The 18,239-nt window shown below is 55.1% G+C and overlaps 1 protein-coding gene across 1 annotated transcript; it reads left to right on the top strand.

The window, feature by feature from the left end:
- The first annotated feature begins 1,366 nt into the window (after positions 1 to 1,366).
- On the top strand, positions 1,367 to 15,028 carry BAK1 (BCL2 antagonist/killer 1). The gene is made up of 6 exons (XM_036398593.2): positions 1,367 to 1,430; positions 6,220 to 6,316; positions 8,580 to 8,715; positions 8,793 to 8,936; positions 11,706 to 11,886; positions 12,531 to 15,028. Exons 2-6 carry the CDS (start codon positions 6,250 to 6,252, stop codon positions 12,633 to 12,635), a joined length of 633 nt encoding a protein of 210 aa, XP_036254486.1. The 5' UTR covers positions 1,367 to 1,430; positions 6,220 to 6,249; the 3' UTR covers positions 12,636 to 15,028.
- Positions 15,029 to 18,239: the final 3,211 nt, after the last annotated feature.

The raw sequence follows: 18,239 nt of genomic DNA, 5'->3' as shown, positions 1-18,239 counted from the left end.
GAAAAAACCTTTCCCTCTTCTCCCACCTTTCCCCCTCCTGGGGCCATTTCACCACCCAGAGCTCCTGGAATGCTCCGTGGCACGGGACAATGTGCCTGGCACCCATGGGCCAAGCACTCCCAAAAGCCAAGGGCTGCCCACACCTGACCAGCACATCCCAAGGTTATTCCCTCCTCAGCTGGGAGGGATGGAAGAACCTCCAGGACACCCCTGGGAAGCCACAGCCTCTGACAGGGCAGAGCTGGGATCAGTTTTGCTCCTGGTTCTCCATCCTTACACCTTTTCCAAGGCCTGGGACCCTCCTCAGAGCATCCCCCACTCTCCCCATCCTCTCACCCACCTCACCTGAAGCCCTTTGCTGTCTGCTCATGTTCCAGAGCCCCTTCTCTGGGGGCACCTCCGCTTCTGGGGGCCCTGCACCTTCACCTGACCAAAACAAGCCCAAAACAAAAGGACAGCGACTCCTCCGAGCTGTCACCTCCTCTCCCTCTGTGGGAATTCAACTTCTCTCAGGAATGGCTGAGAGAGGATCCTCATATTCCAGCTATTCCAAAGCCAAGGGACCCATTCCAGGCAAGAATCCCAAAAATCCCGGGGCAGAGCAGATCCTGCAGGGCGCTCAGAGCGCTCCTGCCGGACGGGAGATGAGATAATCGGCACTCGGGCTCTGCCCAGCCCCAGAGCTCCGCTGCTTATCTGGCATTCGCCAGCCCCGGCAGCCGCCCTGGCAGCGGCCCGAGGAGGGCAGGATACGCTCGGGCAGATTGTGAACCCTCCAGGGCCCAATCTCTCTCTCGAGCTGCTGCGATTTCCCCAAAATCTCCGCGGATTTCGAATTCCCTGAGGCGCTTGGTGGGAGCCACCTCTGCCACCGGGGATTTTGGGTTTTTTTTTTTCCCCTTTGGATCGACACAAGTTTCCCTCCCAGGAAAAATCAACTCTCAAATCGTTACTTTAACCGGGCCCTGGGTTGGGGAACCTGGTAGAGGAGGAATTTCAGGTGCAGCCTTAAGGAAAAGCTCCTGGAGGAGCCGGGGAGGAGCCGAGGATGTCCGGGAGGGAGAATCTCCGAGGGTGGCACGGAGTGTGCGGTACCAGCCCAGCACTCGGCACCCCCCAAGCCCCCCAAGGGACCGCGAGATGCTTCAGCTTCCCCCGAGGAAACCCCAGAACCCCCCAAAAAATCCCCCGGAGCTCGGGGGTTGGTGCCTCTAGAGGGAGCTGAATAAATCTGAATAAAGCGCGGCTCTATCTATGGTCATTGGGGTTGGGTTTCTACTTGATTTTTTTTTTCCTCTTCTTCTTTTCCCTCCTCCTCCTCGGCCCCGCGCGCTTCCTTTGCCCGGGCAGGAGGCAGGAAGGGAGGCGGCCAGAGGGATGGAGCGGATCCCGGCAGGGATGCGGTAGCTCCCGGGATATCCCGACCCGCGGTGAGTGGGGTTTTGCCCCCATTTCCCCCTCCCCAGACTCTCCTGGCATGGGTTATGGGTCCTCCCCGTTCTCCGGGCCCGGCCGGCATGGGCAGGGATGGAGCGGCAGTGCGGGCTGCGGGAGGGGGGACAGGGACAAAGTGAGAAACCCCCGGGCCAGGGCTGGAGGTCCCGCTCCGGGCGGGTCGCTGCCCCAAAAAGGGAAATTTCTGTTTAACCGAATTTTCTCCAGCCGGGGGGTGACGGTGCCCGCGGCATCAGTCTCACAGCGCCCACAGGGCTCAGGGCAGGGGACACCGGTGGGCAGGGGACACAGGTGGGCAGGGGACACAGGTGGGCAGAGCTGTCCCCGCTGGGGATCGGGTGACACCCGTCCCGCCACGCCCGGGCGGTGACCCGGACACGGACACGGCACCTGTGGCTGTGCTGGCCCCGCAGGGACCCCCGGGCACGGTTTGGGGGTGACCTTGGCTGGGTGGATGCTGGGGGTCCTGTGCCCACACTGGGTGCTGGGTGAGCAGACCCCGAACTGGGCAACTCCCAAACTGTGCGACCCCCAAACTGTTCAACCACTGAGCTGGGCAACCCTCAAACTGGGTAAACACCAAACTGGGTAAACACCAAACTGGGTAAACACCAAACTGGGCAACTCCCAAACTGGGTAAACACTGAACTGGGCAACTCCCAAACTGTGCGACCCCCAAACTGGGTAACCCTGAAACTGGGCAACCCCCAAACTGGGCAAACACCAAACTGGGCAACCCCCAAACTGGGCAACCCCCAAACTGGGCAAACACCAAACTGGGCAACCCTCAAACTGGGCAACCCCCAAACTGGGCAAACACCAAACTGGGCAAATGGCCCCAAATTGGGCAAACACCAAACTGGGCAAACACCAAACTGGGCAACCCCCAAACTGGGTAACCCTGAAACTGTGCGACCCCCAAACTGGGCAAACACCAAACTGGGCAACCCTCAAACTGGGTAAATACCAAACCGGGCAACCCTCAAACTGGGCAACCCCCAAACTGGGTAAACACCAAATGGGCAACCACCAAACTGGGCAAATGGCCCCAAACTGTTCAAACCCCGAATTAGGCAACCCCCAAACTGTTCAACCACCGAACTGGGCAATCTCCAAATGGCCCCAAACTTCCCAAATTTTGCTGCCCTGGGGCAGGGGCAGGAGCGGCCGGGCAGGGATGGGGTCAGGGATCCTGTGGGATCTCTGGCCTGCAGGGATCACTGCCAAGGCTCGTCCCAGGGGATTCTCCATCAATTTCATGGCATTCATAACACGTCAGGGGGTGATTCCAGAGCCCCGTGGCTGTGCTCGGATATAGGGATTGCAGCTGCTTTTAACCCCTTGCAGCCTCCTACAGGGCCCTTGTAGGGTAGATGAGACCCTGCAGGCTCCCCTGAGACCTTCCCTTGAGCTCTGACTCAGATCTTGGAGGGTTTTCATTTCCTGCAGCCCCAGGCTGTCTCTGGGTGTTTGGGTGTCACCTCCTGGTTCACACCCTTGTTCCAGTAACAAAGGGGGAATGGGGAAGCTGGGAAGCAGGAGGAGCACGGGCAGCAGCTCTGGAAGCTGGAGAGGATGGCCTGGGGCACTCTGAGCCCTGCAGAGATGGGCAGTGAACTCTTTTGGGAGTCCACATGGGCATTTTTGGCCGGCAGAGGGTGATGACAGCAGTGACAGGGCTGCAGTATCACGTGTGACAGAGAAAACGGCGCGGCCAGGGCCCAGAAGGAAACCAAAACCAAAAGACACTGCAGGGCTTCAGAAATAAAACTCAAGTTGAAAATCGTGAGTCATCTGCCTCTGGGTTGGTTCCAGTGCTGCACAGGCAGCTCCAGGAAGTCCTCGCTCCTCACTCACTCATCCCAGGCAGGAAAAGTCCCTGTCACCCCTGGGCAGCCCTGGGTCACTGTGGGCACAGCCCTCTGCCCCACAGGCTGAGCTGGAAAAGCTCCAGGGGCTCCTGAGCTCTTTGCTGTGTGCACCCACACCCTGCCCAGCATCTTGTGCCACCTGAGCAGGGGCACTGCCGGGTACAGAGGAGATTCCCACCATTCCCACAGCTCCAAGGAGCTGCTCCCAGCTTGGGAACAGTTCTGAGTCCTCCCAGTGCAGGTGGGCTCGGCCACGGGCTGGGATGGCAGAGGGAGAAGCACAGGAAGCTCCTGAGTGGAGGAGATGGAGACCTTCCAAGGGATCTGCACCACCCCAAAGCATGGACACCATCCAGGGGATCTGTACATCCCAGGGGATCTGCACCATCCCAAAGCATGGACACCATCCAGGGGATCTGCACCATCCCAAGGGATCTGCACCATCCCAAGGGATCTGCACTATCCCAAAGCATGGACACCATCCAGGGGATCTGTACATCCCAGGGGATCTGCACCATCCCAAGGGGATCTGCACCATCCAAGGGATCTGCACTATCCCAGGGGATCTGCACCATCCAAGGGATCTGCACCATCCCAAAGCATGGACACCATCCAGGGGATCTGCACCATCCCAAGGGATCTGCACCATCCCAAGGGATCTGCACCACCCCAAAGCATGGACACCATCCAGGGGATCTGCACCATCCCAAGGGGATCTGCACCATCCCAAGGGATCTGCACCACCCCAAAGCATGGACACCATCCAAGGGATCTGCACCATCCCAAGGGATCTGCACCATCCCAAGGGATCTGCACTATCCCAAAGCATGGACACCATCCAGGGGATCTGTACATCCCAGGGGATCTGCACCATCCCAAGGGGATCTGCACCATCCCAAGGGATCTGCACCATCCAAGGGATCTGCACCACCCCAAAGCATGGACACCATCCAGGGGATCTGCACCATCCCAAGGGGATCTGCACCATCCCAAGGGATCTGCACCACCCCAAAGCATGGACACCATCCAAGGGATCTGCACCATCCCAAGGGATCTGCACCACCCCAAAGCATGGACACCATCCAGGGGATCTGTACATCCCAGGGGATCTGCACCATCCCAAGGGGATCTGCACCATCCCAAGGGATCTGCACCATCCCAAGGGGATCTGCACCATCCCAGGGGATCTGCACATCCCAGGACAAGGAATTCTGTGATTCTGAGAGCCAGGAGAGGCAGCTCTGCAGCTGATCTGGGCCAGTGGCCGGCAGCTCTCGCCAGGGATTTACCCCTGGTCACAGCTGATGATCCTCATTGCATTCTCAGCTCTGCCTTGGATGGGGATGTTTGAATCTGGGGAGGAAGGGGGCAATCCTGTCCTCCCATTGTCAGAGTGTAGGAAAAATCAGCATTTCCATCCTGGCCACTAGGCTCAGGCCCCTATGCAGCTGTGCAGGACCTCGTGCTTCTCCCAGCTTTGCAGTTCCACAGAAATGAGCTGTACTTCCTGCCTCCCATTTCTTTTTCCTTCTGAACAATCTCCAGTGTGAAGCCCTGAGCTTGAACCACCTTGTGCACTTCTCCCATACCCATGGGTGGTTATTTATCCCTACCCAGCACTTCTTTATTTTTGACCAGGGTGCAATTTAAATTTTGGGGTGTCAGGAATTGTATTTCAGGCTTGGTGCAGATGAGGAAAATCCTCATCTGCACCAAGTCTGTACTTTCCATCCCACAGAAATGACCTGTACTTCCTGCCTCCCATTTCTTTTTCCTTCTGAACAATCTCCAGTGTGAAGCCCTGAGCTTGAACCACCTTGTGCACTTCTCCCATACCCATGGGTGGTTATTTATCCCTACCCAGCACTTCTTTATTTTTGACCAGGGTGCAATTTAAATTTTGGGGTGTCAGGAATTGTATTTCAGGCTTGGTGCAGATGAGGAAAATCCTTATCTGCACCAAGCCTGTACTTTCCATCCCACAGAAATGAGCTGTACTTCCTGCCTCCCATTTCTTTTTCATTCTGAACAATCTCCAGTGTGAAGCCCTGAGCTTGAACCACCTTGTGCACTTCTCCCATACCCATGGGTCGTTATTTATCCCTACCCAGCACTTCTTTATTTTTGACCAGGGTGCAATTTAAATTTTGGGGTGTCAGGAATTGTATTTCAGGCTTGGTGCAGATGAGGAAAATCCTGGGCTCAGCCCTGTGGAAGTGAGGGCTGGGAATGTGCTCTGGAATGTCAGACAGCAGCAAGGAGCTGCCCTGATCCCATTAATCCTGATAGGAACTTTGTGGCCTCAAGGAGCTCTGATGAGCCCTGAACTACAGGTTTAGGACACCTGTGAACTTCAGGGAAAAGATGAGCTTTGTGTTTAGTTCCCATTTATTTAATTTTCTTATTTTCTGAGAGGGGAAATGTAAAGAACAAAGGGAATTAGAGGAAATTGGAGTCCTGGAGGAAATCAGGGCTCATCTCCTGAAGATGTTATCAGGCAGCTCAGTGTGGTCACAAGCCAGGGAGCCTCAGAGCTGCTGGAATTTTTTTTTCTGGGCTTTTGGAAAGCTCTGTGGTCTGGGCTGTGGAGGAGCTGGTGCAGCCCACAGCTTTTGGAAGCAGTAGGGAAGTCCATTAGCGGTGTGAGGTCTCTTTTAGTAACATCAGCAATGATATTCCCTCATAGAAAGGGGAATCAGGGAAGTCAGAGGGGAGCCAGTGCACTCCAAGTCCTCGTCCTGTGGGTACAGAATGAGTGTGCTGCAAGGGCGGAGCCAGCCCTGGCAGAGATAAAATCAGAGCGCGCTGATCCAAAATCAGAGCGCGCTGATCCTCGGGCTGTGAGGGACCAGAGGGCTCCTCCAGGCACTCACCATCTCCATCACCCTTCCAGGTGAAGCTGCTATCCCCAGATCGCTCTGCAATGGCCTCAGGGAATGAGGGGAATGAGGGGAATGAGGGACGCCGGGGGAGCCACGGCCTCAGCTCAGGTAAAGGGTTCTGGGGGGCTCTGGGCGCTCCCCTCCTCTTCAAACCTTTGGTTTTTAATTCATTTCCCTGCTGTGTTCTTTTGGCAAGGTTGGGATTTCCTGTCTCCGGGGCTTTTTGCAAGGCTGGGGTAACAGATCAGCTCTGTAAGGAGCGGGACTGAACCCGGAGGTGCTCAGCGCTTTTGGGACATGCTGGGGGCTCGGAGCATCCTGGTCTAGAGGGAGGTGTCCCTGGGTGGAACAGGGCGAGGTTAGAGGTTATTTTGTTATTTTCCATCCAAAATAACCAAGGATTGTGTGCTTGGCATTGGATGGTCGCGGTGGCCAGCAAGGTGGGATCGGAGGCACGGAGAGAACAAAGTGCTGGGAGCTGTCTGGTGTTGTGCCTTTCCTTCCCCGAGCATGAGAGAGTGGGGGGTGTTTGGGCTTGAAATCACAGAGGAAAACACAGATCTCAGGCAGTCTGGGTGGCCTTGGGGTGACACCAGGTCCTGTGTGCCCTGGCAGGGCAGTGGTGACAGGCTGGGAGCAGGGCCACTGTCCCCATGTGAGCCCAGCCCAGCCCTGCCCTGGTTCATGGGTGAAACTGGGAATGGGCTGGCAGGAAATCCCTCAGCGGGTGAAGGGTGGGGCACGGGGACTCCTGGTGCTGCTGGGCATGTGAGGAGGGTAAATCACACACAGAGCAGACATGGAGCAGACATGGAGCAGTTCCTCCCTTCCAGAGATCCCTGAGCAGCTCCAAACCTCCCCGCGGCACTGCTGGCACTGGGAACCCACCAAGGAAACCCCGATCCAGATCCCTTGGGTGGGAGAGATCCCATGAAAATCCCAATGGGAATAGCAGCTGTGGGAAGGGGGAATGTGTCCTCCTGTCCTGTTCTGAAAAATAGCTCCATCGATTTTTTTTTTTTTTGTTTTGGCGCAGAGATTTCCTTTCCTCTTGTGTCTGGCTGAGTGTTTTGCCCTTCACTTCCTGCAGCTCTGACTCAAGTTGGTTTCATTTTCTTGCTCTCCCCTTGGAATGTCAGACACTACAGTTCTGAAAAAGTGAAAGAGAGGGGAAACCTGGAGGTTTGCCACCAAACAAACCCCTCTCTGGAAACAGAAAATAACCCATGGAAAAGTGACAGGAGCTGTCCTTTCCCTTCGGCTCTGCTGGTGTCACCTGGGCACAGCAGGTCCAGCCAGGACAGGGAGCAGCTGGCAAAGCCTGTGAGGAGGGTTTGGTGTGGTTTGAGGTTTGGGGATGGGGTTTGTGGGGCAGCACTGCCAGCACAGCTGTGCCCTCACTTCCCAGCCCTGGGCAGGAAGATCTCAGGATGGAAATGCAGATTCTGGAGAGCTGCGTGGCCAGTCTGGATTTCTGGGATTTCTGGGATGGTGGGACAGGGTTTGGTGCTCCTGGTCCCTGTGGGGTCACTCAGTGGGGCTGTGGGAGCCCCTGTCCCTCTCCAGGGGCTTCTGGAGCAGCTCAAACCGAGCTCTAATCCAGGACATCCCGTGGGGACTTTCCCTGGAGCTGTGGAATGTGTGTGATGAGGGATCTGTCACTGTGGGGCTGAAATGCTCCCTGGGGCAGGGACGCTGCTCCTGGCTGTGTCCCTGAGCAGTGTGGGGACAGGGACACCTGTGTGGGTCTGGAAAGGGTTGTGTGGGGACACCTGTGGGTCTGGAGAAGGTTCGTGGGTGTAGGGACACCTGTGTGGGTCTGGAGAGGGTTGTGTGGGGACAGGGATACACGTGTTGGTCTGGAGAAGGTTGTATGGAGACAAGGACAAATGTGCGGGTCTGGAGAAGGTTCTGTGGGTGTAGGGACATCTGTGTGGGTCTGGAGAAGGTTCTGTGGTGACATGTGTGGGTCTGGAGATAGTTCTGTGGGTGTAGGGACACCTGTGTGGGTCTGGAGATGGTTCTGTCATGACATGTGTGGGTCTGGAGGAGGTTCTGTGGAAATGGCCTCTTCCAAACCTGAGAATGGAGAGAGATGAGCATTGTGCCCTGAGCTTTGTCCCTGCTGGCCCTGCAGAAGGCCGCGTGGCGGAGGAGGCTGAGAAGGCGTTCTGGAGAGGGTTGTGAGGGTGCAGAGACGCGTGTGTGGGTCTGGAGAAGGTTCTGTGGTGGCATGTGTGGGGTCAGGAGAAGGTTCTGTGGGTGTAGGGACACCTGTGTGTGTGTCTGGAGGAGGTTCTGTGGGAATGTCTCTCTTCCAAACCTGAGAATGGAGAGAGATGGCCTGCTCTCTGTCCCTCTGGCCCCGCAGAAGGCCACGTGGCAAAGGAGGCTGAGGAGGTGTTCCGCAGCTACGCCTTCTACCGCTACCAGCAGGAGCGCCAGGAGCGCGGCGCGGAGCTGCCGCCCGACCCCGAGATCGAGCAGATCCAGCAGAACCTGGCGAGGTGAATCCCTGCTCCTACCCCTCCCCACGAGCCAGGCCGTGCTCCAGAGCCTGGCCTGACTCCCCCTGTCCCCCCAGCACGGGCAGCCAGGTGGGGCGGCGCCTGGCCATCATCGGGGACGACATCTACGAGCGCTACGACGCCGAGTTCCGCACCATGCTGGAGAGCCTGCAGCCCACCCGCGACAACGCCTACAAGCACTTCACCAAAATTGCCTCCAGGTAAAGCCTGGGAGCTCCTGGGGTGGGCTGGGGGTTCCCCCTGCAGGAGAAGGGGAGGGGAGGTCGGGTGTGGTCGGTGCTGTTGGTTAAACCCACGCTCTGTCTGAGGTTCACCCTCCAGCCCTGCGAGCTTCCCGGGGTTGTTCCTGTGTCTTCTGCCTGTCTGCTCCTCCTCCTGTGCAATGCTGCTGTCCTTGTGCCCTCCCAGGCCTTGCCCAGCACCTGGGGTCCCTCAGGGGATGTCCCTGGGACACCCAGCCCGTGCCTGTCCCAGCTGCCCCTTGGGGACACAACCAGCTCCTGCTGTCCCCTGCTCCAGGCTGGGACATCCCAGGGAACAACCCCAGCCACAGGCTCTGGAGGTGGGATGGTCACAGAAATCATGGACTCGTGGAATGGTTGGGTTGGAGGGACCTTGAAGACCATCTCTGTCCAACCCCTGCCATGGGCAGGATGCCACACACGAGATGAGGTGGCTCAGAGTCCCCACCCAAGCTGGTCCTCATGGACACCTCGGTATGGGGGCTGCTTCACGGGCTGCTAGAGCCTGCAGATGACACCCAGAGCCTGCAGGTGACACCCAGAGCTTGCAGGTGACACCCAGAGCCTGCAGGGGACACCCAGAGCTTGCAGGTGACACCCAGAGCCTGCAGGGGACACCCAGAGCCTGCAGGGGACACCCAGAGCCTGCAGATGACACCCAGAGCTTGCAGATGACACCCAGAGCCTGCAGAGGACACCCAGAGCTTGCAGATGACACCCAGAGCTTGCAGATGACACCCAGAGCCTGCAGGGGACACCCAGAGCCTGCAGGGGACACCCAGAGCCTGCAGATGACACCCAGAGCTTGCAGATGACACCCAGAGCTTGCAGATGACACCCAGAGCCTGCAGGGGACACCCAGAGCCTCCTGCAGGTGACACCCAGAGCCTGCAGGGGACACCCAGAGCCTGCAGGTGACACCCAGAGCCTGCAGGTGACACCCAGAGCCTGCAGGGGACACCCAGAGCCTGCAGGTGACACCCAGAGCCTGCAGGTGACACCCAGAGCCTGCAGGTGACACCCAGAGCCTCCTGCAGGTGACACCCAGAGCCTCCTGCAGGTGACAGCCACCCAAAGCACAGTGACAGATGAGGGCACAGACCTGGAAACCTTCCTGCCAGGACTTCCCAGGGAAGTTTGCATTGAGGAGGCACCAAGGGGTTCTGTCTGCAGGGAAATGCCCACCCCAGTCAGGCAGGACGGGTCTCTGGGCTCCTGTCACTGCTCCAAACCCCTCTGGCTGTGACAGCCCTGTCCCTGTGCCCTCTGCTCGGTGTTTGTGTCTAACTCCTTCTTTTCTCCAGTGTTTAACTCCTTCCTTTCTGTCCTTTTCCTGCTCCCCTGGCCTGGCAGCCACGCTGGCTGAGGCGGCAACACACACAGGTAAATTAACCCCTGTCCTTGTCCTTGTCACACTCAGGAAAATTAAATTAACCCCTGTCCCTGTCCTTGTCACACTCAGGTAAATTAACCCTTGTCACACTCAGGTAAATTTGCAAATTGCTGCAGAGCCACATTTTTCCCAGGAATGTTTGGATTCCCATGGAAAATTCTGAGTGCAGCTCCATTTCTGAGTCACCTCTCTCAACTCCCATGAAAAGATTTTCTATAATATCCAACCTAAGCTTTTCCTGGTACAATCTGGGGCTATTTCCTCAATGTTGACTGCACTGCTCAAGATTCCCCAGCTTGTTCCAAGGCTGGCCAACCCTTCCAGAGGGAAAAATTTCCAATAATATCCAACCTAAGCTTTTCCTGGTACAATCTGGGGCCATTTCCTCTTGTTTTGACCACACTGCTTGAGATCTCCTGGGATGGACAACTTTTGCAATGACTAGATTTTCCCAAATATCCAAACTAAATGTTTCCTGGTACTACTTGGGGCTATTTCCTCAATCCTGATCATTTTGCTCAAGATCCTCCAGCTTGGCCAACCCTTCCAGAGGAAAAAAATTTCCTAATATCCAGCCTAAGCTTTTCCTGGTACAATTTTGGGCCATTTCCTCAATCTTGACTGCACTGCTCAAGATTCCCCAGTGTAGGCAGCAGTTCCAAAGCTGGGCAACCCTTCCAGAGAAAAAAAATGCTGTAATATAAAACCTAAGCTTTTCCTGGTAAAATTTTGGGCCGTTTCCTCAATCCTGATCATTTTGCTCAAGATCCTTCAGCTTGGCCAACCCTTCCAGAGGGAAAAAATTCCAATAATATCCAACCTAAGCTTTTCCTGGTCCAATCTGGGGCCATTTCCTCAATGTTGACTGCACTGCTCAAGATTCCCCAGTGTAGGCTGGCCAACCCTGCCAGAGAAGAAAATTTCCAATAATATCCAACTTAAGCTTTTCCTGGTACAATCTGGGGCTGTTTCCTCAGTCTTGACTGCACTTCTCAAGATTCCCTGGTGTAGGCAGCTGTTCCAAGGCTGGCCAACCCTTCCAGTGAAAAGATTGTCCCAAATATCCAACCTAAGCTTTTCCTGGTACAATCAGGGGCCATTTCCTCAATGTTGACTGCACTGCTCAAGATTCCCCAGCTTGTTCCAAGGCTGACCAACTCTTCCAGAGGGAAAAAATTCCAATAATATCCAACCTAAGCTTTTCCTGGTGCAATCTGGGGCCATTTCCTCAATGCCGACCCCGCTGCTCGCGCTCCCCTGGCCTGGCCAGCTCCGAGCAGCGAGCTCAGGGCAGGAATTCAGGCATCACCTGGGGTTTTTTTTTTTTTTTGCAGCCTGTTTGAGAGTGGCATCAACTGGGGCCGCGTGATCGCCCTGATGGCCTTCGGGTACCGCCTGGCCATGCACGTGTGGCAGCGCGGGGTCAGCGGGTTCCTGTGCCGCATCGCGGGCTACGTGGGGGAGTTCATGCTGCAGCACCGCATCGCCCGCTGGATCGTGCAGCAGGGAGGATGGGTGAGAGGGGCAGCCCAGGGGGCAGCTCTGGGGCAGGTTTGGGGCAGCTCGGGGCAGGTTTGGGGGCAGCTCTGGGGCAGCTCTGGGCAGGTTTGGGGCAGCTCTGGGCAGCTCTGGGGGCAGGTTTGGGGCAGCTCTGGGCAGGTTTGGGGGCAGCTCTGGGGCAGCTCTGGGCAGGTTTGGGGCAGCTCTGGGCAGGTTTGGGGGCAGGTTTGGGGCAGCTCGGGGCAGGTTTGGGGCAGGTTTGGGGTAGCTCTGGGGGCAGGTTTGGGGCAGCTCTCTGGGCAGGTTTGGGCAGCTCTGGGCTGGTTTGGGGCAGCTCAGGGGGCAGATTTGGGGCAGGTTTGGGGACAGCTTTGAGACAGCTTTGGGGGCAGAGGATGTGTTTGGGGGCAGCTTTGGAGGCAGGGGTGGGTTTGGGGCAGTTTTGGGGGCAGGTAGCAGGGTTTGAGGGCAGCTTTGGGGGCAGGTTTGGGGCAGCTCTGAGGCAGGTTTGGGGCAGGTTTTGGAGCAGTTTTGGGGGCAGGGTTTTGGGTTACAGGGGCCAGGACAGCTGGGGTAGTCAGGGATTGGGGGTCGGGAGCTGAAGTTTGGGGTCCAGGACACTGCCAGGACTGACCCCGCCCGTGTCCCCTCCCTGGCAGGAGGCCGTGCAGAACCTGGACAATGTTTATGTGAAGTACCTGCTGGTGGCAGCCGTGGTGGTGGTGCTGGGGCACCTGGTGCTGCGGCGCTTCTTCACCCCCTGAGGGGGGCACCCAGCACCCCCTGCTCTGCCCCACACCCAGGAACCCCCAGGAGAGAGCATGGCTGGGGGCTGGGAGCCTCCTGCTGCAGGGCCTGGGGGCTCTGCACCCCCAGGAGAGGACTGGGGACAGGGGGGGCTCTGCTTTGTTGGGTTTGACGCCTCAAAAAGGTGCTGAGATGGGGCATCTCTGGGAAATGACATCTCTAGGAGGGGGTGTCTCTGGGACAGGACAGCTCTGGGATAGGTTGTCTCTGGGATGGTGACATCCTTGGGATAGGGCATCTTTGGAATGGGACATCTCTGGGACGAGGCATCTCTGGGAGGGGACATCTCTGGGATAGGGCATCTCTGGGATGGGACATCTTTGGGATAGGGTGTCTCTGGGATGGGACATTTCTGGGAAGGGGCATCTCTGGGATGGGACATCTCTGGGATAGGGTGTCTCTGGGATGGGACATCTCTGGGATGGGACATCTCTGGGATAGGGCATCTCTGGGATGGGACATCTCTGGGATAGGGCATCTTTGGGATAGGGTGTCTCTCGGAGGGGACATCCCTGGCTGTCCCCCTGGCTGCTCAGGAGGAGCAGAGGGGTGTGACAATGCCCCAGTGGCAGCGTGTGGCAGTGCCTGTGTGTGCCCCTGCTGGGTCCTGTGCCCCTGGGGCAGGAGCAGAGCCCCCTCCCCATCACTGACAGCTCCACCCTGGTGCCCAAGGGTGACCCCAGCCCTGGCTGCTCCAGCTGGAGGAAACCCCAGCAGGGACAAACCCAGAGGGGCTGCTCCACCTCCTGCTGCTCCTGAGCCCAGCACTTGAGCCTTTCCCAGCGCTTTGAGCCTTTCCCAGCACTTGAGCCTTTCCCAGCGCTTTGAGCCTTTCCCAGCACTTTGCGCCTTTCCCAGCACTTTGAGCCTTTCCCAGCACTTTGAGCCTTTCCCAGCACTTTGAGCCTTTCCCAGCCTTTCCATGGACAATCCCAACCCTTTTCCATGAACCCCCCCCTGGCTGGAGCCCTGCACTAAACCTGCAGGTACCAGGACAGGCAGTGGCTCTGCCCTCCTCCTGCCCCAGTTGGACTCCCGGGCTCTTACTGGGAGCCACTGGAGCTCAGCCCATCCCTGGAGCAGGGACCAGGCTCCTCTGGGCACGGATTTCTCCTGGTTCTGTTCCTGACCCATGCTTGAGTGGCTCTGGGGTGAGCCAGCTCCTCTCTCCCATCCCAAACCTTCCTGATTCCCGCAGAGCAGGGAATCCCAGCTGGGTGCTCCCTGTCCTGCCCAAGCTGCAGATGAAGGATCCCTCCCTCTGCTCCCCTTGCAGGCTGAGCACGACCAGCCTGGGTTTTTCAACTCTCCCGTTTCTCCTGTCCCTGCCTCTTTGTTTTTTAGCAGAATAACCAACTTTTCTTCAGCCTGCTTCCATATCTGAGCTTGGCATTTTGCTTCTGGCCGTTCCCTTTTCCCCGATAGGAATGCACTCAAGATAAAAGCATTAAAATATTTCCTGTATTATTCCCACTCCTGCTCGGTTGTGCAGGGCAGCACCACTTGGCTGTGCTCAGGTTTTGTGGCCACAATTCAGGTTTTGTGCCCCCCCCCCCCCGCCCCCGGCTGCTTTGTCCCCTTCCAGGGTCCATTTCTCCACACAAAATTCCCATTCCCATCGTGCCACCTCCTCTCCCAGCTTGGGAGAAGTTTAATCTCGAGTTTTACCTCGAGTTTAAAGCCTTTCCTCTGCTGTGAACCAGTTTAACCAGTACGATCCGTGCTCCCCCCTCTCCCCAGCTCCTTTTTGGGTGCAAACGCCACCAGGTGGAGCCTTTTGGCCACGATGGGTACGAGCCACCGGTCGTTATTTCCCTTTTTTTTTCTCCTTAATTGACAAATCATCGTCGGTTCTCTGCTTGGGTTGCGTCCAGCAGGACTTGGAAAAAATAAAAATCAGATTCAATTCGCTACTTCAGACACACTCCTGGAACTCCAGAGGATCAGGGAGAGCTTTTGGTGCTCATTTAATTCTCATTTCCCAGCTAAAGCTTCCCCTTGGAGCTGTGAGGCCATAAAGGAGATTTTTTCAGATTTATGGGAAAGGACTGAGCCTTAGTGAAGCCCAGGACAGAGGGGAGAGCTCTTCAATGGGTGCTATGCAAAGGAAAAATTCCATTTTATCCGTTTTTCTCAGGGGATTTGCAGAGGGAGGAGCCTCTCAGGATGTCAGTGCCTCTCCTCCCTCTGCTCTCAGCTCTCCCAACCTTCCTGGGGGGAAAAAAGCTTGAACTGGGACTGGGGGTGCTGAACTGGGGCTGGGGGTGCTGAACTGGGACTGGGGGTGCTGAACTGGGGCTGGGGGTGCTGAACTGGGGCTGGGAGGGCTGAACTGGGATGGAAAAGGGGAAATTGTGGGGATGGAAAAGGGGAAATTGTGGGGATGGAAGAGGGGAAATTGTGGGGATGGAAAAGGGGAAATTGTGGGGATGGAAAAGGGGAAATTGTGGGGATGGAAGAGGGGAGGATGTGGGGATGGAGAGGGGAAGTTTTGGGGATGAAGAGGGAGATATTTTTGGGGTGGAGAGGGGAAATTGTGGGGATGGAGAAGGAAAGATTTTTGGGGTGGAGAGGGGACTGGGAGTGCTGAACTGGGACTGTGGGAATGCTGAACTGGGACTGGGAGTGCTGAACTGGGACTGAACTGGGACTGTGCCCCAGCCCTGCCAGCCCAAATCAGGGAGGGAAAAGGGGCCTGGGGGGATTTCCTGGTGTTTCCTAAGAAGGGAATGCAGGGCACAGAGACAGGGAATTGCTGGGCTGGCAGGAGGAATTATCCAGGAGAATTTCTCCAGGAGGATCCATCCAGGAGGATTTCTCCAGGAGGATTTTTCCAGGAGGATCCATCCAGGAGAATTTCTCCAGGAGGATTCATCCAGGAGGATCCATCCAGGAGGATTTTTCCAGGAGGATCCATCCAGGAAGAATTCATCCAGGAGGATTTCTCCAGGAGGATCCATCCAGGAAGAATTCATCCAGGAGGATTTATTCAGGAGGATCCATCCAGGAGGAATTCACCCAGGAGGATTCATCCAGGAGGAATTCACCCAGGGGGAATTCACCCCAGAGTTTAGGCTGATGCATGGAAAAGGGCTGAGAACCCAAAGAACATTTATTTACTCCCTTTGAGCCTATTTTTTTTCTCCTCCTGAGCCTCATTTTACTCCAACTGAGCCGATCTGAGGGCGGGTTCTGATCCCAGCCTCTCCCTCCTGGATGAATCCTCCCGAGTGAATTTTCCCTGGATAAATCCCGGATGGAGCAGCCTGTCCCTGCTCCCTGTCCCAGAGCAGTGTCCCCTCCCCAGGCTCCAGCAGCACCCACTGTCCCCAGGGCAGTAAGGGACACTTTGTGGTGGCTCTGGAAGGGTGGGACAAGGACACCAACCTTGATTTTCCAGGGGGAGGAGAGGGGGAATGCACAGGTTGTTCCTTTGCACTGTGTGGGACACGCTGGGGTGGCTTTGACCTGCAAAAAACAAGCGGAAAAACCAAACCAAAAGTGTGTGTGTTTTTACAAAAAAAAAAAAAAAAATCTGTTTTTAAATGATGTAATATATTAAAAAAAAAAAAATCTATCTATGTCAAAATAAAAATGGTACCCTGAGTGCAAACTCACCTGGCTGTGTGCAGGGTTTGCTTCCAGAAGCTTCCAGGAGCTTTGCTCCTCACTCCATGAGCTCTGCAGCCTCAGCTGCCTCCTTCATTCCGTGATTCCAGGTCTCCTTCAGCTTTTTCTCCAGAGTGAGGAGCTAAGAGGGAGAGAAATCTGCTGCTGCCGCAGCTGCTTGTGCCATCCCTGAGCTGCAGAGCCTCCCTGGAGAGGATCTGGGGATGGAAAAGGGGAAATTGGGATGGAAATTGGTGGGAGACTTTGGGGATGGAAGAGGGGAGGATGTGGGGATGGAGAGGGGAAGTTTCGGGGATGAAGAGGGAAAGATTTTTGGGGTGGAGGGGAGAATTTGTGGGGATGGAAGATGGGAGATTTTGGGGATGGAGAGGGAAATATTTTTGGGTTGGAGAGAGGAAATTTTGGGGATGGATGATGGGAGATTTTGGGGATGGGGAGGGAAATATTTTTGAGGTGGAGAGGGGAAATTTTGGGGATGGATGATGGGAGATTTTGGGGATGGGGAGGGAAATATTTTTTGAGATGGAGAGGGGAAGTTTTGGGGATAAAAAGGGAAAGATTTTTGGGGTGGAGAGGAGAATTTGTGGGGATGAAGAAGGAGATATTTTTGGGGTGGAGAGGGGAAGTTTTGGGGATGGAAGATGGGAGATTTTGGGGATGTCCAAGCAGCTGCTCCACCTGCCCAGGGGTCCCTGGGCTGGGCTTTTGGGATGCCAGGAGGGTGGGCCAGGATTCCTGCCAGGATTAATCCCTGGGAATGTGCTGGGAGCAGAGCAGAGAGGGGAGCTTGGGATGAAAGCTGCTGCAGGAGGGGCTCAGGATTTCCACAGAAGCCGCCAGGAGCAGATTAAAGATTGGAATCCAAAGAAATATATCCCCCTTCACCCCTGGGGTTATAAATAACCAAAAACCTCCCCCAGCTCTGCCTCGTTGGGATCTCCAGAGGATCCCCAGAGCCTGGAGCTGCCTCTGGGAGAGCAAAGGGCGAAATGAAAGGGAGGAGAAATGGCCCCAATTAAAGAGGCAGCTGCTCCCCTAATCCACTTCGTGCCCTGCCCCAAACCCAGATCCTGCTCCTAATTAAATCACCAAAAAAAAATTAATAATTAAGGGCACATTGTCACTGCAGTGTTTGCCTTTGGCCATTCAGATTTGGGATTGACCCCAAACAGAAACCAGGATCTGGTGCCAAGGGAGATCTGGAGCTGGAATTTGAGTCAAGTGTCTCCAGAACTGGGTCACACCCCAAAAACCCCGAGTTTTGTGGGAATAAAAGTTTTTCAAACCCCAAAACCCCAAGTTTTGTGGGAATAAAGGTTTTTCAAACCCCAAACCCCCTCTGTTTTGTGGGAATAAAGCTCTTTCAAACCCTAAAACACCCAAGATTTGAGAATGAAGCTTTTTCAAAATACCTGAGTTTTGTGGCAATAAAACTCTTTCAAACCCCCAAATCCCCCAAGTTTTGTGGGAATAAAGATTCCCATATTCCAAAACCCCAAATTTTTATAGGAATAAAGGCTTTCTGAAGTCCAAATCCCCCAAAATACACAAGACACCAAAACAAACAGCCCTTCATATGATGCGGGATTTTTATGTCAGCATCACACACACACACAAAAAAAAATTATAAATAGAAAATAAATAAATAATATAATAGATATATATTATATGTAAAAATATAAATTAAAAAAATTTTAAAAAACTAAAAAAAAACCAAACCAAACAAAAAAAAAACAACAACAAAAACTAAAAATAAAATAAAATAAAATAAAAATCCCCTAAAAACAACAACAAAAAAAAAAAAAAACCCAAAACAACAAAAAAATTAAGAAAAAAAATTAAGAAAAAAAATTAAAAAAAAAAAAAAGAAAATTAAAAGTATGGTGGTGCTTTGGTTTGGTTTTTTCGGGTTTTTTTTCCGGTGCAGCACA

Source organism: Molothrus ater, chromosome 25 (assembly GCF_012460135.2).
Source record: "Molothrus ater isolate BHLD 08-10-18 breed brown headed cowbird chromosome 25, BPBGC_Mater_1.1, whole genome shotgun sequence".
NCBI lineage: Eukaryota > Metazoa > Chordata > Aves > Passeriformes > Icteridae > Molothrus > Molothrus ater.
The sequence above is the reverse complement of the archived record's forward strand: the minus strand, read 5'-3'. Positions and strand labels throughout refer to the sequence as shown.